The sequence below is a fragment of the Rhipicephalus sanguineus genome, chromosome 5 (assembly GCF_013339695.2).
Source record: "Rhipicephalus sanguineus isolate Rsan-2018 chromosome 5, BIME_Rsan_1.4, whole genome shotgun sequence".
Classification (NCBI taxonomy): Eukaryota; Metazoa; Arthropoda; class Arachnida; order Ixodida; family Ixodidae; genus Rhipicephalus; species Rhipicephalus sanguineus.
Genome location: NC_051180.1, coordinates 35,651,633 through 35,671,684, shown reverse-complemented (window position 1 = coordinate 35,671,684; position 20,052 = coordinate 35,651,633). Strand labels below are relative to the sequence as shown.

At 47.5% G+C, this 20,052-nt stretch overlaps 1 protein-coding gene across 4 annotated transcripts in view; it reads right to left on the bottom strand.

The window, feature by feature from the left end:
- Positions 1–5,975: 5,975 nt before the first annotated feature.
- LOC119393491 (uncharacterized) overlaps positions 5,976–20,052 on the bottom strand; it is a 267,437-nt gene continuing 253,360 nt past the window's right edge. For all 4 annotated transcript variants that reach the window (XM_037660537.2, XM_037660536.2, XM_037660540.2 and 1 more), the window contains 3 exons: positions 16,629–16,791; positions 13,683–13,824; positions 5,976–10,088 (listed from right to left, as the gene is read on the bottom strand). In XM_037660537.2, the coding sequence (XP_037516465.1) occupies positions 6,832–10,088; positions 13,683–13,824; positions 16,629–16,791 (3,562 nt within the window). In that variant the 3' untranslated portion in view covers positions 5,976–6,831. The remainder of the gene's footprint in view (positions 10,089–13,682; positions 13,825–16,628; positions 16,792–20,052) is intronic.

The following is a 20,052-nucleotide window of genomic DNA, read 5'->3' as shown; positions in this document are numbered from 1 at the left end:
CTCGTGAGCTGTGTCCTCGTGCCCTTTGCGTCTTCGTGTTTTCGTGCGCTAAGTCTTCGATATGCCGCTAAATGCATGCGCAGCGTGCGCTTGAAGCGGAGAACGAGAAAAAGAAAAAAAAACGAAAAAAAGAGGAGAAACTGACAGAGAACCCATCCTTGCGGCTCATTTGCACTCCGTTGCCGACAGAACACATGACGCCATGGACGCGTACGGATGACGCACTTTGAATCCGCGTTCTCCGCCCGATAAGGAGCATCATATATCAACACGGCTTGTCACGTATCTAAATTCATTTTCTATAAATTTTATTAGAAGCGCGTTTCATGTCTTTCACGAACGTGCCGAAGCCGGGCGCCTAAACCACTCCGAGTTCAAAGACGAGAGAGTGGTTTTTTTCTCGCCTTCACTACCCTTCCTAAGGGTGCCATCATCTCCTCGCCACTTGTGTCTCCACAAAACACGTGGACAATGCCAGCACTAAGCGTTGAGCCTATCAGGATTTGGCGCTTTTCGGCTACACACTGCGTTATCTCTGCTTGCGCAGTCGAAAACGCACAAAAAGGAGTGAGATCAGCAGATCGCGCACGATAGTCATGTGGTACAAGGCAGAACGGGCTTGCGACTGCATGGGAAAACATGGTAAGAGGCATTCGCAACTGATATAATCCCTCGTGTATGAACCAATCGAGAGCTTATTTCTTCATTACGTCACGTGAACAGACTACTCGCGTCACTAATTGCGCCAAAAAGACGGGAAACGCCAGCAGAGAATAACGCGCTCGTTCTATGCATACTCAGAGGTTGTTTAGGGGCCCTTTAACACAGCTCATGTAGCACAATGCAGGTGATCTAAGGGGCGAAGCTCCTTAAGGCGGCACCCGTTCGTCCCTCGTCGTGCTCGTAGTAGTGAGTAACAAGTCTTACCCTTTGACCTCCAAGGTGGTGCCGGTGGGAGATTTCTCCTGTGCGTTGTTGAACAATAAAAAATTCGCAGCGTGCGCGTTAACTAAAAGCCGAATTCTTCTGTCTCTGTAGAAGTGTAAGTGTTAGCTAAAAGCCGACTTCTTCTGTCTCTCATTCCCATTAGCAGCCATTGTTTACCTCCAAGGTAGTGCCTGGTGAGATTTCTCCTGTGCGTGATTAAACAATAAAAATTTTGTTCAAAACGCCGTTGATTGATGAAATAAACCAACGAAAGACGCCAGATGTTTTGTAAAAACAAAACGAAAGAACGCCAGATGTTTCTAAAGCAAAACGAAAAAGACGCCAGCTGCTTAACGAAAGACGCAAGGTGTTTTCTAAAGCAATGGTTTTCTAAACAATGAAAATTCACAGCGTACATGTAAAATTAAAGTGAGCTGCAAGTCGTCATAACTCATCGAACCTTTAGTATAAACGCGCCCGATCTCACGTCGGTGATGATGTACTGGGCAGAATTCACGGAAGATTCACGGTTTACCGATGAACCTCCGCAGCTTCGCCCACTCATCATCATTCACTCCGTGGATATGCTGTGATTTTTAGAGCGCAGTTCTTAGGCGCCCGTTCATGCGTTGAGCGGCGTCGGCGGCATAACCGATAGAGCGAACGCGGAGTCTGTCGATATCACCAGCCAATGGCCTCTAACCTCGTTTTCGTCCTCCATTAGGCGCACTGGCCCATTTGCTGGCCCCTCGGTCGGAGCTCGTGCGCATGCAGGGCTGGCACGTGCACTGCGGCTGGCTTCGCTTGTCGTAACAGGGCTGTCGGCGTTTCGCTTGGTTTGCGACGCCTGCAATGCACAGAGTGGCGTAGCACTCGAGCTCTGGCAGTTTCTGTGACAATATGTAACGAATGTTACGTTGCTAGAACTGCGGATAGCCAAAGCTTCAAACGCTGTTGGGGTTTACCCCAAAACGAAGCTGCGCCCAGAATTCGCAGTAGGCAATATCGTAATCCTCGGTGAATTTTTTGTTAGTTTCTTTCGTTTTGTTTTGTCATTGTTTAAAGGGCTGTGTGAAGATTTTCTGATGCCTTGAGAATTACAAAACTACAAACTAGAGCTTGTTGTCGGCATGGTCGCACCCGAAGTGTGACGGGAACGCCGGTACCCATGACACGCCGCAGCGCCTTATAAACAAGGGCATAAAATGCGCGTGCAAGATAAGCGCACAGTTCACAATCAGAGCCGTAGTGGTGGTTTGTGCGCTTTCCATTGTCCCACGGCTTGTGCCCCACCAGGGGCGTAGCCAGAAGTTTTTTTCGGGCGGGGGGGGGGGGGGGGTTCAACCATACTTTATGTATGTTCGTGTGTGCGTTTGTATGTGTGCGTGCCTATATACGCAAGCAAAACTGAAAAATTTCGGGGGGGGGGGGGGTTGAACCCCCCCAACCCCCTCCCCTTGGCTACGCCCCTGTGCCCCACATTATGTAGCCACTACAAAGATATGTGGGCGTACACACGTAAGTGGAGTGGACGCTTCAGCCCGCGGTCTCCAATGTAAGCATATTATGAAAGAGGATGAATATTCCCCTCCGTGGTGGCTCAGCAGCTAACGTGCTGTGCTCGTGTGCACGAGGGTAGGGTGCGGGTTCGATACCCGGTCATGGGGCCCGCGTTTCCATGGGGGCGAACCGCGAAAAATGAGTCCGTATTCCCTCTACGGCACTACACGGTGTGCCTCGTGATCATATCTTGGTTTGGGCCCCTCACCATGCCTCATTACAATTTTGGTTATACAGTGAAGTTCAGCGTGACGCACGTAGAACCTCGCGTGTCCAATGACTAAGGCGACCGCAATCAACGAAATTAATTTTTTTTTTCTTTTGAAGATCACTTTATAAGTTTAAAACAGACTTCGCGTTGCTCTTTTGTGCCGCTGTGCCCATTTTGCACCGGTAAACGTTAAGTACATCGTATCGCTTCTTTATGAAACCGTGTATTAAACTCTTTCTGCTTTTTTTTTTAATCGCTGGCGTGTATCATTCGAACAAACCGCCTAAACATCAACTCAAACATCGCAGATGACGCGTACCTGACGCCAGAAGTGGTTCTAGTTCACTATAGCCAGAACGGAGTACATAATGAGTACGCCTAAAGCCCCTCTACCTTCGCAGAGGGGCTTTAAGGGGTATTCAGACGGGGGAGGAATGCTCGGGGGAGACGGGGGGGTTGCGGATCACGTGACCACGACGTCACGGATTAGCGAGTGGGCGTGACCCCCCCGCGCCTCCTCGGAGGAGACGGGGACGTTTTCCCCGAAAGGACAAACAATCCCCCGGCGGTGGGGGATGTGGCGGAATTTCTGGCTCTTGTTTGGCCACATTGTTGCACTTGCTCCTGCAGAGAGCGGCAGCGGGTGTCCAGTCTGCAGTTGGGGTCATCTGTAGCTGGGGTCATCGTCGTCAGCAGCTGGTGAAACGGGCGGTACAAGCCACAGGAGTAGTCTGGTAACACTGGTCTCCCCCTCCGTTCGCCCCGTCCGTGTGAGTGGGGGGCATTTGTGGCGACTTCTCCTCGCGAGTTGACGTCACTAGGCTCCGCCTTTACCCCCCGAGCATTTCTCCTTCGTCTGAATACCCCTTTAAGTGCGCCGTGTGTGAAACGCTCCTCGCGCCCCTTAACGCATTTCGCCGCCGGCAGCGATAAGGACGAGCATTACGACATTTTATCGTGCACCAAGGGTCGATAGCCGATGCTTCAGTTGTTGCAACGATGCAGTGGACAGCCGTCACACCACTTGAAGGAAATCGACAAGTGCCTGAACTTGAAAGCTATACGCGCAAAGCTGCACGTGGCCGGCGCACTGGTAATGGTATGGTGGAGTGCTAAAAAAATAAAGTTTGGAAGAAGATTCAAGGATAATGTCTTCCCGAGCGAATTGGGGATGAGAATACAGTGTATAAACCAAGGAATTTATTCCAAGGCCTACAGCAACTAACCATAGGCGTGAGCATCGGGGTGCCGCTGTAGTCCCCTTAATCATTAAAAGGGGGCGCCGAGTCTGGCCCACACCTTTACTCAGTAGTACCTGCCCAGTTATTCCACAACAGTAATGTTTTTTCGGGAGGGAGGGGGGGTTGAACCATACTTTACGTTCGTGCGTGCGTTTGTATATATATATACACATGCAAAATTGAAAAATTTCGGGGGGGGGGGGGATAAATCTTGGCCCCTTCCTAATGGAGAACCTTGCGCATGCCAATATCTAACAGCATCTGAAAACGCTAGTTGTCAGGCAGGCTACCAGAACTACCACTGCGCGGTGTTATTGCCATAGGCGTGCGCACGAGGGGGGCAGGGGGGGGGGGGCGCCAAGTCTGCCCCATACATTTACTTAGGCGGACCTGTCATGTCATTATTTAAAGTGCAAGTTCACCAAGGTGGCAATCTGGGCACGTTGGTAGTCCATTTTTAAGAACGGTAAAAGCGCTACGTATGCGTGTGCGTGCGTGAGCGCGCGCGCGTGCGTGCGTGTGTGTGTGTGTCTTCTTTGCCTTCTTTGTGTCGCAGTTTCTAGTGCGCTTTTACCGCTCTTAAAAATAATGTGCAGGATTATGGCTACGCAGGTTTTTGACGATAATGGCTGCCGAGAACCACTGATGAAGCATCGCAAGAGCTGCTTAGGTACTTCCCTTTTTTACCCCCGGAAAGCCGGGGACCAAAGGCAGGCCGTTATGACAAGCACTTCGCTTAGTTTCCATTTTCGCATTGGATGGGACGCTTGTTTTTTTTCGAATTCGAACAACCAGGGGGCGGGGAGGGGGCACTGCAGTGGGACTTCGTCCCCTCCTAATGGTGAACCCTGCACACGCCTACGGTTACTGCCAGTCAGTGGCGTAGCCGGGGGGGGGGGGGGGGGGGGAGGGCACACAGAGCCGCCTTTACAAAAATAGATTGACATTCTATAGACTGTCTAAACCCATTTTTAGACAATCTATAGACCGTCTACAAACATTTTTATACGGGCGGTGCCCCCCCACCCCCGAAAATTTTTTTTCCCCATGGGATACAGAGTACAAAATGACACTCGACCTCACTTATCTGCCCAGACCCAATGTCGGATCAAGGAGGCGCCCCCCCTCCCCTCGAGAACAATTTCTGCCTACGCCACTGCTGCCAGCACCAAATGGTGGCACCACCATGGTGCAGTGGTGCTGTACAGTGCCACCGACCACACGGAGCACCGGTACCAGATCTACGGGATAGGTGCACATTTTTAGGCTGCACTGTCACTGGGATTGGCCTACGAAATATTCCACTAACATGCCCAACATACATCTGTGTCCTCGTGTGTTGTAGCGTCCATCTCTTTTTTAACAGAACCTCAAGGGATACCCAGCCCACCAAGAAAGACATTACATGTTGCATCACTGTCTTTAAGCAGAACCCCCTGTGGTGAATACATCTACCCCTTCATATACTTCTTTGGAAGTGTCATCCTTACAAACCAAACCTCTATGCTGTGAACCTTGCACTTTATAAGCCATCCCTTCACTAATCTTTATGTATTGGTCCTCCAGCAGGCACAGATATGAATATTATGTGTTGGGCTATGTCGTTTCATTGCCACACTGTGCCTGTGCCTTTGCCAATGTAACTGCAAGGCACCAACAGAACAAGGATCGCTCAAGCTGGTAAAGCTTTGACCATGGGATACTGGTATTTCAATTACAAACACTGCAAAACACACTTCAATTGCAGTGTGCTCTTTGCTTTCCACACTAGGCTTGGTCAAACACTAGTCTACCTTGTTGATATGGTAATATAATAAAACAGTAACAATGTGTGCAAGATATTCAATGGTCAACTCATATGCAGCTCTTACAGTGAAGGTGGCATGCTACCTCTGGAGAGACTACTCTAAACAAAGTTTTGGCATGCGTCATGAGACTAGAATTTTCCTTTCAGCTTTAGGAATGCAGTGGCGGCAAAAGAACATGCCAGTCTTTGCACTCCACATTCACATACTATAATAAAGACAATACATACATTTTTGTCACTGCTACAAACTAATCTGCAGAGCTTTTTATTTAACTTTACTTACTGTTCATGCAAATGCATGACAATGTCAACGTATGCATTTGCTCCCACATATCGGTAGTGGAGAAATCCTCTCCCATACCTAATGAAGCCCCATGTCACTACAATGATTTGCATTTGAATTATGCATAAATATTGCTTATAAAAGAAAGCAGGCCACAAGCATGTTGTTATGATGATGCCACATACATATATATTTTTTCTCATAAATGTTCATATGTATATATCTATAATATATATATAAATCTTATTACAGCATAAAAACCAGCAACAAGTATGTACACAGCATTCAATGAAAGTAAATAAACAAAGTGAACTCCCTAAAAGTAAAAAAAAAGCACTGAAAATAAAAAGGTAAAAGTAAGGAGTTCTCACTCCCTGCCTTTGTCACTACGCATACTTTGGCTTTTTAGATGGAAGCTGTTTTAAGTTCGCAAGACAGGTAGAATGTTCAAGCCCTTAGTGAGAAACTGGCAAAGTTTTGCGCGTAATGGAAGGGTCCCTAATTTTTGTTCGTCATTAATGAGAATGCACAGCGTGATTTCTACCATCCACTCTCTTGCAACGAAAAGAGGTTTGCCAAATGCTGTCAATGATCGCAATAATAACAATATGGTGCCCCACAATATACATGCAGAACAAGACTGCGGCAAAGTAGCACCAAGCATTTTCCTCAACACTCACTCGCAGAAACAGTGGGAACCTATAAACGAAGGTGCTTTTTCGCCCGATAGAAGGTGAATAGCAATAAAAAAGGACTCCAGAAAGCAACATGCAGCAGGCGCTGTGGAATGATGGCCAGTACTTTAGAACGAAGAAAGATCTGCACGGGCGAGTCGCTGAGGTGGCGGGCGTGCCTGCTCCTTCTGGCTGCGACACTCAAACATGGCCGCCCTGTCGCGGATCCGTTTTGGCGGGGAAAGGTCCTGCTTTCGCACGATGGTTTCTGCCTGCTGGGCCGGTGACCTCGTGGGCTGTGACTTGACAGGCGATGACTTAAGAGGCGAGGTCTTCGTTGGCGAACTCTTAACGGGTGATGTCTTGACAGGCGAGGTTCTGCCAGGCGGTGGCTTCTTGTCTGCGATGTCGATGCTGGCTTGTTTCGCGCTGTCTCGTCTCCTCTGGTCCCCTGGAGTCGTCTGCTTTGGCCAGCTCCTGACACTGGACAGCTGATGTCGCTCGTTCTCGCGATTTGCTTGCCGAAGCGGGACAACATCCACGTTCCACAGTGCGACATCTTCCGAAGTCCGCCTGAGCTTCACTTCTGCTTTGGTTGTGACTGCCTCGTCCGAATGGGAGCGGCAGCCCTCAGACTTGAGCTTCTCCCTCAGTTGAGCACGGCGCTCTTCTTTTATCTTTTCGATCCGCCTGCGACTCACCTCGCTCTCGACGGCCGGCACTGAAGCACTGCGTGTTGCTTCAGGTTTGGTCACGACAGGGTCAGTTCTCTGTGGCTCAATGGCCTGAGTTGGTACGTTGACCTTCCGCAATTCAAGCGTGGAAGGTCTTGTGCCATCCGTTACGGTAACGTCCAAAGCAATCTCCGCGGTAGTGTTAGTGGCCTGTGGTTCTGAAGCTGAAGGCTGAGTTGTGTGTACTGGTCCCACATCTTCATGAAGTTTGTTACTCTTGGGGACTGTGCTAGCACTTGAAACTTCCTCAGTGCAGCACAGCCTCTCCTCTTGATCCTCTTGGTCAAGAATAGGATCGGACCATGGATCGTAATTGGCAGAAGGAGATGATGGGTTTTTAAGTGACTGCAGCCGCATAACCTTAAGCTGTGTAAAGAGGCTTGGCTGGCAAGTTTTTGAGGGACTTAAGTCTGCAGTGCCATGCGCATCGCTTGATTCAAACTTTGACATGAGTTCCTTTACAGAGCCTCGTTTCTCTGAACGTGAATAGTGTGGCGGTTCTGATAAGCGCTTCCTGTCAGTATCTACAACTGCACCATTAGATTTTGCCATTTCAGACTTTCGCTTTGCTTCAACCACTCTTACTTGTCGTGGTGATGATCTGAGCTGCACCTCATCATCGCTGAAGTCAATGAGTTGTTTTGACTCATTCGACGCAGCAATATCGACAACCGGCTTACCAACGTTATCAAGCAGTGCTACTTCCTGCTTGTTGTCAGCATCGTCACCTTTGTTATGACTAAATTCCACAGCTAATTCATCGGAGACTACAGTTCCTTGGTTAAATGAATTAGTCTCGCTCTCGTCAGTGGTACTGAGGCGCTTTGACAAATCGTAGGCAGCAGCACTTTCCAAATTGGAGCCTGCCACAAGATCATGGTCAGGTAAGCAAGTAGAATTAAGTGATATTTCAGGACTAGAATTAAGTAGAGAATTCTTCCCATTGTCAGGTGAGCCCTGATCGCAAATGTTTTTTGGTCCTTCACTACAGTCGCTACTGAAATCTAATAGCGCGTCTTCCATATCCCCAGGCACTGCCTGCCCTGTGTCTGCACCAGTGTCACACAACATAGGTGCTAGTTCCATAACACAAGGCTCTACCTGCATCCTGCATTCTTCAGATGAGCCCAGCATTTCCTGGGCCATATCACTCATCTCAGTTTGACCTGGAACCTCTCTCTCATCCTCAACAGCTGTAGGCTCCTGAGGAGAAAGAAGACAAAGGTTCTGGTCCTGGCTTTGAGAATGCAGCATGCCACCACAAGCATCACTCAACAATGGGCTCTCATCTAAGTAAGAGTATGGCATAGCTTCCTCATTATCCTCCTCCTCATCTGAAGAGGAACTCTGTCCAACAGCACTGCCCTCTCCAGCAGCAGGAACAACACTGCTGTTCAAAGCCTCGACTCTCTGAACCATGTCAACACCTCCGCACAGGCCATGGAGTTCACTGTCCGAAAACGTCCGAAGGCCATCGTCCTCTGGCATCACAGACACGGGGGTCTCGAGACTCTCGTCGACAACTGAAGCCGCCACAAAGGACGAGCTCATGTGTTCACTGCTGTTGACGTCACAAGCATCACTCTGCTGCACGTCGACGGGCGATGGTGTTGACCTTGTGGTTGACATATCCTGGGGAAGCAGCTCGCATCCAGCACAAGGCGATGACAAGGGTGATGCTGATGTGTCAGTGTCCTCAATGTACGGAAGCGAGGCACTCATACGGTTAAGAAAGCTTGTTTCGAGGCTTGTGGCGCGGGTGTCACCAACCAGGAAGTCTGTGTCAAACTGGCAGCAGCTCATCTTGAGAGAAGTTGCAATGTCCTCGGCAAGGGACAAACTCGTCCCCACGTTGCTTTCGGATTCGTCGAAGTCGGTTGAACCGCCCGTACTCTCGCACCGACCATCCGTCTCACCCACATCTTCAACGAAAGGGCGATGAAAGACAAGCCCACCATCAATAATTTCTTGGGTTGAGTCACCACCTTCGTCGGCAGCATGAACTTCTACCAGGACCATCTTCTCATTGCTAAGGTGAGGTGGGGGTACGTCAACATTCCCAAAGTGGCTCGGTGGCTGTGAGAATTCTTGCGGAGACGGAGACGTGTACGGTTCAATATCGTCGGGGCTGTGCACAGCCATTGGTTGTCGGCTCGTGTAGGGGGTCAGGGAGCGACTCGATTGCTGTCGTACGTCCGCTGCCTGTTCGTGGGAAGCTGTCGCAAATGTTGGAAGCTGGGGATGAGAGGAGGCATGGTGGCCAGAAGGAGCCGTGTCCATGCTGGTGCACGTGGCTTCTACAGTGGCTTCCTGACTAGAGTGGAATGTGGGGGCCTGTGAGCAATCGCTGAGCCGTTGCACCTTGGGGCTGGCACCGTCACCACTGTCGGGACAGAGCTTCTGCTTCCGAGGCGACTTGTGCGGGCCAACTGGTGGGGCGGTCTGGCTGTTTGCTACCCTGTCGACTCGAGCACCGCCGTACTGAGAACTGAGCCCGAGCGCGGCATGTACGTCCTCCAGAGACATGTCCAGGCCACCCCGCTCAAAGTAAGAGTCGTGTGAGACAGAGCGCACGTGCTTGTGCGGACCACTTGGTGAGGAGGCAGGCGTGCCTTCGGGGAGCCACTGGAACGGCTGCACTCTCGAGGCATCTGAAAAGAAGAAGAGGGGAAAAAAAGAACATAAGTGAGAGTTGCACCGATCACAAACAGTTTCAAACTTTGTATTGTTGCATCACTGCCGTGATTCACATTTTTGTGTCTAGGCTGTCTATGAACTACAACTTTCTATAATGGCAACAGTACTGATTCTTTCCCTTCCATGGGGAAATTTAGTGTTTTTTGTAGGTTACACTAGATATTTTTTGCTGAAGGAACTACTGCACCTGATATTTTATGCAATACATAAACAAAAAGCAGAATAAATGAACTTTTCATGCATATGTTTAATTAACGAGATGTACGTTATGCAAGCAATATAAATAGCCAGATTCAAGGTTGCGGGACAAAACCGAAAAGCGTTTGTAATGACACACTTCTATCTACTACTAAAAAAATATACCGAAAATTATGAGGTATACATACTGTACTGCAGTCTAATAGGCACCATCTCTGAAAAAATCAAAACTATTTCTTTGAACAGGACTTCCTCGACACAAGTCTTACTGTAAGCACTACAATTGGGCATGTCATGCAGCAAAGCAGTTCCTTGATGTAAAGCATAGTGTAACGTTGCATGTCTTGCAGTAAACTCGTTTTCTGCTTGGTTCTAGTTGCACTTGTATTTCTTACAGTTTCGAAATGTTTCCATCCTGGCAGGCTGGTGCTGAAACGCGAACTGAGGTGGTCTAAAGCAGAAAGCGAAGCTGACCGATGTTCCGGGCTGGTTTGGATCGTCGTTGCTCTCAGAGTCAAAGTCTGACAAAAAGGCAGCGTGCTGAGACTCGCTGCTCCTCTTAAATCGTTAAAATCAGCCGCAAACACAAAGGAATGCAGATGTCTGCGATATTACGCAGCGCGCGCGCGCCGCATTTGGTGGCGGCCATTTTTACTTTGCACTTAGGCGATCATGCAACTTCGGAGAGATTTAAAAAATATAGGCCACGCGGGAAAAAGCAAACTACATAAAGAAGGAAACTACTGTAGTTCTTCCCCTTCGTGATGGATGGCGCAGTGTGTCTGTGAGCAGCCATGAAAACTCTCGAAAGCGGCAATTCAAACCATCGATAGCAGGCTATCGATGCCCTATGGGCGCGGTACAAAAAGAGTTAATTATAGGGGTGTGCGAATAGTGAAATTTAATCTTGAATCGAATCCGAACCGAATACAGTAAAAGCTCGTTAATTCGACACCCGTTAATTCGGAAATTCGGATAATTCGGACGGCTCTATTGGTCCCGGCCGAAGTGCATGTTAATCTATGGGACCAAACCTTCGTTAATTCGTCAGAATTGGGCTCAGCACCGCTTAATTCGGACAAATGTTGACGGCTGCCGCTACACAAAAGTGTGGTAAGGCAGCGCTGGCACCACTAGAGCGAAACCGAAACCTGAGTGACATCGCCATCGTCATCAACTAGTGGGGGCGATCCCAGCGTCACCGAACGTCGGCGTCTTCTTCGCTCTGCGCCTCCGACGCCATTTTCCCTTGTGCTGTGTTGGCTGTGTCGGCACCATGGTCGGCACCGTCTCTTCTTGCGGAGTTCTCTTTCCCCGTTGTGACCGTGTTTACATGTGAGGCCCGAGCATGCGGCAGTAGCTGACGATGGCATCGGCGAGGTGTCAGCCGAGTCCACCGACGATGATTGCCCGACCTTCGATGCTGTCCTTCCCTCAGATATCACCCTTCAGGACTACATCGCGATTGATGATTGTGTCGCCACGACTGGTCTCCTGCCCGATCAAGAAATTATTAATGATGTCGCGAACTCATCACACCTCACGGGAAGTCTCGGAGGCTCTTTTGATATTAGAGGACGTTTGCCTGAGCACTTCCGACAGTTTGCGTGCTGTTGGCCATTTGGAAGAGTTAAGAAAAATTGTAATGTCAGCCGGAATCTGCGCGAAAACGCAGACGACCATTACAAAATACTTCCGCAAATAAAGGTATGCTTCTCCAACTTGATTTTAATGTTGTTTTTCCTGTTCATTCGTTAATTCGGCATTCGGTTAATTCGGACATTTTTTCCGGTCCCGTGAAATCCGAATTAACGAGCTTTTACTGTAGTGCCAAATAGTGGCCAAAGATGTCGAATATCGAATCAAATATCAAATACAAAGGATTTTACTGAACATTGAAAGAAAGAAAAACGGTAATGCTGTGCTTCATCGTAATGAGTGCTCCAGGCCCAAAAATCTTCGGCCGCCCGTTCGCAGCAGCGTTTTAACAGCGCGCTGGAACGATGAGAATTGCTGAATGAGTGGTGCATTGCGGCAATGGTGACTGCACAGCGTGAACAAACTTTCACATGTCAAGCCAATCACCAAGGGTTTCGCGGGCCAAATTCGAGACGTTTCACGGCGCTTGCAGCATACGCGACCAAACTACGCAAGAATTACGTGTCTTCATTTTTGGAAGCGATGTTGTGAAGGGCTTGATAGCTCTCGTGTGTTCTTTTTGCTTACGGAAATGGCAAAATCTTCTTCAAGATAAACATGTGGTCACTTTGAACCAGGATATTGGTGAAAGTTTTAACGAAAGGCGTACTGTACAACTGTACAGGCGTTAGCATCAGCTTTAGCCACCCCAGCCTAACCAAGTTGCACCGTTGGCCTTTCTCGCGTTTTAGATACTCGTCATGACGAATTGTTTGAAACTTCGAATACTAGCTATTCGAAAGTCAAATCTAATCATTCGATTAAATATTATTCGATACGAATTCAAAACTTGAATATTCGCACACTCCTAGTTAATTAGATCATGAAGGCAGTCCACACGGGGTAAGCCTGTCTATTGGTCTAATGGTATGCACATCATGCGACGACAACGCAGCTTTTCAAGACCAAGGTTTTAACAACCTGCACTCTCAAATGAGTGATCAGGTATGCTGTCCAAAAGACGAGGCAATTCCTCCACAAATGAAATGAAAGACAAGTGTCACTTCACAGATGAGCCTTGACATGGCCATGCCACTACAAAACAATCACTGGGAGACAAAGAAGACTGCCAACCACTCCCAGTGCAATGGTGATTTCAATGCTGCCTTTATGCTGCCAGTGAGCATGATAGGAGAGATTGCTAGTACGCTCGTGAAAATATTTGACGTTTTCAAATACCGTATTTACTCGAATCTAACACGCACCTTTTTTTCGGTAAAACGAGTCCAAAAATCGCATGCGCGTTAGAATCGAGTACCGAAAAAAAAAAAGAAAAGAAGATACTCGGTTATCATATTGCCATCGGCATTTCAAGATGGCCACCTAATACAAGCTAAGTTCATGCTAGTGAACTTGCCATGCAGGCACAATAAGTAATGTAACGGAAATAATATTTGTTGGTGTTTAACGTCCCAAAACCACGATATGATTATGAGGGATGCCGTCATGGAGGGCTCCGGAAATTTCAACCACCTAGGATTCTTTAGTGTGCACCTAAATCTAAGTAGACTGTATTCCAGCAGTTTGCCTTCATTGAAATGCGGCCACTGTGGCCGGTATTCGATCTCGCAACCTTCGTGTCAGCAGCCAAGCACCATAACCATTGGACCACTGTGTCGGGTTGCAATATAACGGTGCCAACTAGCACACACCTGAAGACGAATTGCAGGAGTCCAGGACATCAGAGTTTCGGCCCGAATGTCCACCGCTAGAGATGAGAGACTCTGCGCTCTTGACACTCCTAAGCTGCTTGGATGCACTGTGTGTGAGGTCGGCCTCTGTAAGTGCTTTGTCCTGCACAAAAGAAAGGAAGAAGAACATATAAGCATTGACAAGGCTGTTTCATGGAATTAAGTTGCACGTAATGGTAACATTGTGCCCAAAATAGTTCACGAGTATGACAACGAGAGGCACCACTGATTAGCAGATTACAATGCCGGCTCTAACGTTTAATATCTTTTTATGTCATCACTACTGAGGATGAAACAGCTACCACAGTGTGTAACAAAGTGTGCAAGTGAACGAGTGATACAGACCGATAATTCGTACTTGGCGAGAATTGCCGAAAAGCCCAAATACTAATCGGAAGTCCAAAAAAAAAAAAAAAAAAAAATAAAGTGTCTTTATTGTCCTAATAGCCAGAACATCTTGTCAACGCACAACTGCACACTTACTTGCTACCAAGTCTGTATGTCGGCCAGTGCCTGGCCATCACTATATGCAGACAAAAGCATTGTGAGGGCCAGCATTATTAATGTTTAAGATACAGTAAAAACTTGTTAATTCGAACTTGGTTAATTCGAACTTACAGTGAACACGAACTGATGCCTTGGTCCTGGCACAGCCCTGTGTATTTCTATGGGGGAAAACTCCCGATAATTCGAACGTGTCGGAGCCCCTGGTTTTCATTGCTCCTCACAGAAGTCGGCCCAAAGTGATCACAATGTGTTGCAAAACCAAACCAAACCAAATTTACTAGAGATGCAACACAATGAAACAGCAGCATTTCTCAGCAGATGAGGATTCGGATGCTGCGCTGGAGCTCTTGGGCAAGCTGCAAACAATGCTCACGAAGGCGTGACAGAAGGAACACGAGCAAATTCAAATTACTGATTACTTTTAATTTTGATTGCGTTAACTCTGACATGTAAATATAAATGTGTTTTGGTCCTTGGAGCATAAATAGCATCATATATTTCACATTAAGGCTCACTGCTCACATGATTGCATGTCGGTGCTTGTTTCTTGTGTATCACTGACTGATAAATTAATTCTATTCACTGTTAGAGCTCCATGAACTTAATTTACGAAACCACCTGCCACAAATGTGTAGTAGCGCCTAGTTCGCGATAAGCAAGTCCAGAGGTGGCTTCTCTGGGTTCTGCCTGAGCATTGTGGTGCGATCTCCATTCATTGTAGCGCCTGCCCGCTAATTTGAACAATTTTATAGTCCCCTTCAAGTTCAAATTAACGAGTCTTTACTGTATTCAAATGTAACAATGGGGGTATCGACACAATCAATACCACTACATCGCAGATCATTGATGATGTCCATTGCTATGGCAGGCAGCACCTCAGCTGTGAGGCCCTCTACTGTGACACTGTCCTTACAATCAAGGAACGCTCACGCATTGCAAAAGCAGTTGCAAATTGTGTCCAGCGCCTCTAACATCCAGCCATCACATAGAATGCTAATGGCAGAGAGCAAATCCACAATGTAGGTAAATCTTGCCATGGTCGACCCACACCCAGTATTCTAGATGCTGAAAGCACCAGCCAGTTTTAGATATACCTTATGTTTCAAGAACCATTCAGTCTCTTCCTCGTGGGTTCAGTGTATCATTGTGGAAGCGGCGGCGTCTTTTTTCGTCTCCTCTCACTTTGGCTCCTCCTTTCCATTGCGCCACAAAGGATGTGCATGTATAGTGGGGGCAACATCCACAACAAGCAATTAATGTTGCAGAGGATGTTCTGAACATACAAACACTCGAGAGGAAAGCTCTTTCCTGGGTTTGTCTTGATGTCTATGGCAAAAGTGTCATCAAAATCAATTACATCGTCATGCTTCTCAGAGTGCTCGGCAAAAGCGCTGCAGTGAGCTTTCATTCTCCACACATCGTTCTGGTGCTGGCGAACTCAGTCGTGAAAGCGCTTGCTTGCACCAGTGCAACAGGCTGGGCACCCTGAGCATGGGACATTGACACAAGCTAGAGCAAAGACCGACTTTCTAAAGAGAAATGCCAGGCAAAGCTACTGACACGGTGGGCCACACCTAGGCTATCCTTTTTCATCAATACAGCCTGCTACACACTCACACATTACTCAATACACCGAAAACATGTGATAAAGCTCTCTTACTGCTAGCTTAGCAGATAAAGTCATGCGATTTCAATGAGCTTTCATAACAAGTTGGTGACACATTGTTGCCAATCTTTGCAGACTTCTGTCCCCATATTGCGATGACAATGGCAATGATAGTGAGCTGTTGCCAACAACCTGAATACACCTTTGGTTTTGTGCGAAACTGTAAACTGTAATGCACAGACAATTTTGAGATCAATTTCGTTTTATAAGCAGCGCACATCATAACTTCACAAATACGTTCTCACATATACTGGCATTCCAAACACTTCCTAAGGTAGGTCCGTCAACAACATATTGCCACGCCCACTTCTTGTTTCATTTTATGTTTTTTGGGTTCGACCAGCAAGGACGGTTATCAACGCTCGAGGCTGTCCGCGAAGCAGTGTTCGAGAAGCTTCTCGATTGTAGTAGATCGTTTTGTTAAGATTTCGCGCCGCACGCGAATGTTCCAGCTTTATCGAGAGATAACGCCGCCACCAGCGATATCGCTGGAAAGCTCGATAGCGCCTGTATAAAAGCCGACGCACTTGGCCGCTCGTCAGTTGATCGACGGTCGACGCTCTGTTCGCCGCTATCAGCGTATTGCTGTAGTTTGACTTTCAGTTTCTCGGCCACAAGTTCGGCCAAATAAACAGTTTCATCTCGGACGTGCTGACTGCTGTCTTCGTCGACGTCAAGACCATGTGACAATATAAGTGAAGCTATCTGGGCTAGTGTCCTTGACCTGCCCTCACCTGTATAGGCAGGCTCTGGTGGTGAGGTAGCGATCCAGTGCTGGCTTTACGCAGACCTGGTCCATGCTTGTCCTTCTCCCTGGTGCTTCCAGAGTGCCAGCCACGCGCAAAGAACGATTTCCATCCCAGCGGGGACTTCTTCAGTTTGCCACTGCCTCGTTTCCTGGACACCAATTGAACAATCAAGGAGAGACATACGGTGAGAAAATACTCGTTCTCACTATCGTACTATTGCAAATAACATTGCAGGTTTTTTTAGGTGTAGGATTTGCATTGTCAGTTCTTTGCAGAGGTCCACTGTATTGCTCTGTGGCAGTGGACCACTGCAACAGGACAGAATGTAGCATTATGTGCATGACGTTCAGAGTGTGACAGTAGCGTAGCTATCAGCATTATAGCTGTAAATATGAGATGTGAAAGCAACAAAATAGAACTTTGTGACCTTTCTCTGGGCAGGCCTGCTACACAAACATGTTGTTTTGCTCATACTTTGAAAATTGCAAAATGCTTCATAAAAAATCTGCAATGCTGATCATAGAGCTGTGTGAATAGCAAAATTTTGGGTGCGAAGCAAATTCGAATATTGAAGTGTGAGTGCGAATCGAATCGAATATTTTTCGAATATTTCTAGAATGTTTTTCAAATACTTCGAAGTGAAATTACAGAAAAAGAAGTTGGAGAGGATTCCTAAGCATATTCTTATGAGATAGCAACATGAAAGTGTTTCTTTTCACTAGGTTGATGAAGCACTAATGGGGTGGTGTTTCATAGTTGTCTTATCAAGAATGAGGCAATGTAGAAGCCGAATTCTATTTATGTACATGATTTGGTGCAACCAAAGTGTTGCCGACAACACTTCACACGTGATAGACAAAGATGCCATTTCCTCAGCCTCTCCTCCTCTTTCAACTTCTGTGGAAGCCCAACTGATGTGGCGGACAAGGGTGTGCTCCCTTCAAGTCCGGAGTTCCAACTCTGCCTCGTAGACGTCAATATATAAGAACATCTAAAATTTTGGATGCTAAAAAGCTTCAGCTTCCGATTTTTCGGATTTCCTGCCCAAATTTCAGGTCCAGAAAAAGCATTAATTGAACCCCCACCCCTGCCACATCTTTCAACTCCATGTTGGAACCGGCGTTTTCTTGAGTTCATACATTTGCTACCGTAGCGGAGCTTGAAAGGCAGCTTTGCCGCAATACGGCAGTGTCATGAGGTGAAGCAAAATGAAAATCTAGGGACCACTTCCAATCGGAGGGCGACTGTGTCTTGGCAAAGTTCGACCGTAACGGAGCTTGAAAGGCAGCTTTGCCGCAATACTGGGTGTGATGAGGTGAAGCATGTTGAAAATCTAAGGATCACTTTTAATCGGACGTTGACTGTCTCTTGACAAAGTTCGACCGTAAGGAGATTGAAAGGCAGCTTTGCCGCAACACGAGAGTGCAATGAGGTGAAGCATATTAAAAATCTGAAGGGGTCACTTTCAGTTGGACGTTGACTGTATTTGTTTTTGGGAAGTTCGAATACAGTCGAATCCCGCTATAACGAATACCGCTACAACGAAATTTCCGCCACAACGAATAATTTTCGATTCCCCGTCAGCCGCCCATAGAAAACAATGCGAAAAATGTCTCGTCACAACGAATACTTTTTCTGGGTATTTCCGCTTGAACGAAGTTTTCGCAAGTGCCACCACTTAAGGAAGAGGAGCTTGCCTAGGATTGCCGCGAAATTCCGCTAGAAATTCGACCATTTCTCGTTGCCAGAGCCGTGCGGCCGCATCGCAAGACCCGTGTCTTCATCGGAGACATGCTTTCTGCCACCTCACGAATATCCCGGTAAATTTTTCGCCATTGAGATGCTCGGCGACACATCGTCCATCCGCCATGATGCTGCCGGCGGATTTGATGCGCGGAAGAATTGTTGATGAACTCCCGCCATTGTTTTGACGTAGCACTCAAAACAAAACTACTGCTCGTCGTCACAAGCCCTGCGATCGTGAATGGCATCCATGGCGTTTTGAAGGCACACGCGCCGCCAGCGCGCACCTAGTTCAAGCGTAACTGCATTCTGCCGCAACCGCTGTGAATACAAATGCGGTCGTGTCGACGCGACCACGGGCGACCACGAAAGTACGCGCGCATCCATCGAACGTATGCGCACCGACTCAATGCAATGCTGCGGCCAAAACCACGGTAGAGGCGATCAGAGATGGCAACGACGCAGTTCTGAAGGCACACGCACGGTCAGCGCGCACAGATTGAAAACGGAACTACCGTCGCTACCGTTTGCCGGAAGCGCTGCGCAGAAAACGGCGGCAGAGACCGCCGTCGCTATCGTCGCGATTATCGATAGCGAATATGCTGAAGTACGCAGCTAACACACCGGAAGAAAGATTAAAGGCAACAAAGTCGTAAAACGACACGAAGCGTTTCGACTTTCCTTTCTCTCGCTTATGACTGTGGTAGTGCGGAGCTTCGGCACTTCGTTTTCACTTAGCCTCTACCGAACTTTGGCACGCTCCTTCGCGGCGCTACGCGCTCGGCACGCTTCGAGGGTAGTCTGCATATAGTATTTGCTCGTGTATAACCCACGTGTATAACTCGCCTATTGACGCAAAGCCGCCTTCATTGCGTTGCCGTGAAGCCAACTTGCGCAACGAAATTCGCGTATAACCCGCACCCCGAGTTTAGCGCTAAATTTTCTGTATATTTTGTGCGTGTTATACGCGAGAAAATACATTCACACGGTGTGCGGCCAAGTGCGTCCGAGTTAGCGACAGTTAAATGCAAAGGACAATGCATGCGCTTGCCGGCACCAAAGGACGAGTCATGATCATCAGATATTCCTATCTTTTGTGGTATATAGATGAAATTTCGCTGCAACGAAATTCCGCGACAACGAACTTTTTCGCGCATCCCGTCAATTTCGTTGTAGCGGGATTTGACTGTAGTTCAAATAGTAAAATTCCAGTGCGAATCGAATCGAATAGCAAACACTATTAGAAAAATATTCGAAATTTCGAATATTCGCACACCCCTACTTTAAACAAATGATTTGCTAATAATGAGTATGGTATGGCTAAAGGAAATGATTTAGAGTAGGATTTTTTTATCACTACTGCTAGTGCTTTGTAATTATGTAAAAGCATCATAATATGGCAATCTCTTCACTGCAATCTGCAAGTACTTGCCGCAGTAGCTTAGTGGTCATTGTGCGCACTTGCTTAGCTCAAGTTTGGTACCAGGTGCGGTAGTCACATTTTGATGGGAGCAAATTTTTAACTTATTTTGCGTACAAACATGCCAGTGAACTAAGACCAGAGTTACTTGTGTGCCAAATTTAGTGCCAGCGACACCATTTAACTCCATTATTCAGACTCAATACGGTACTCTTACTCTTGCAACACGCAGCACATACCCATGTT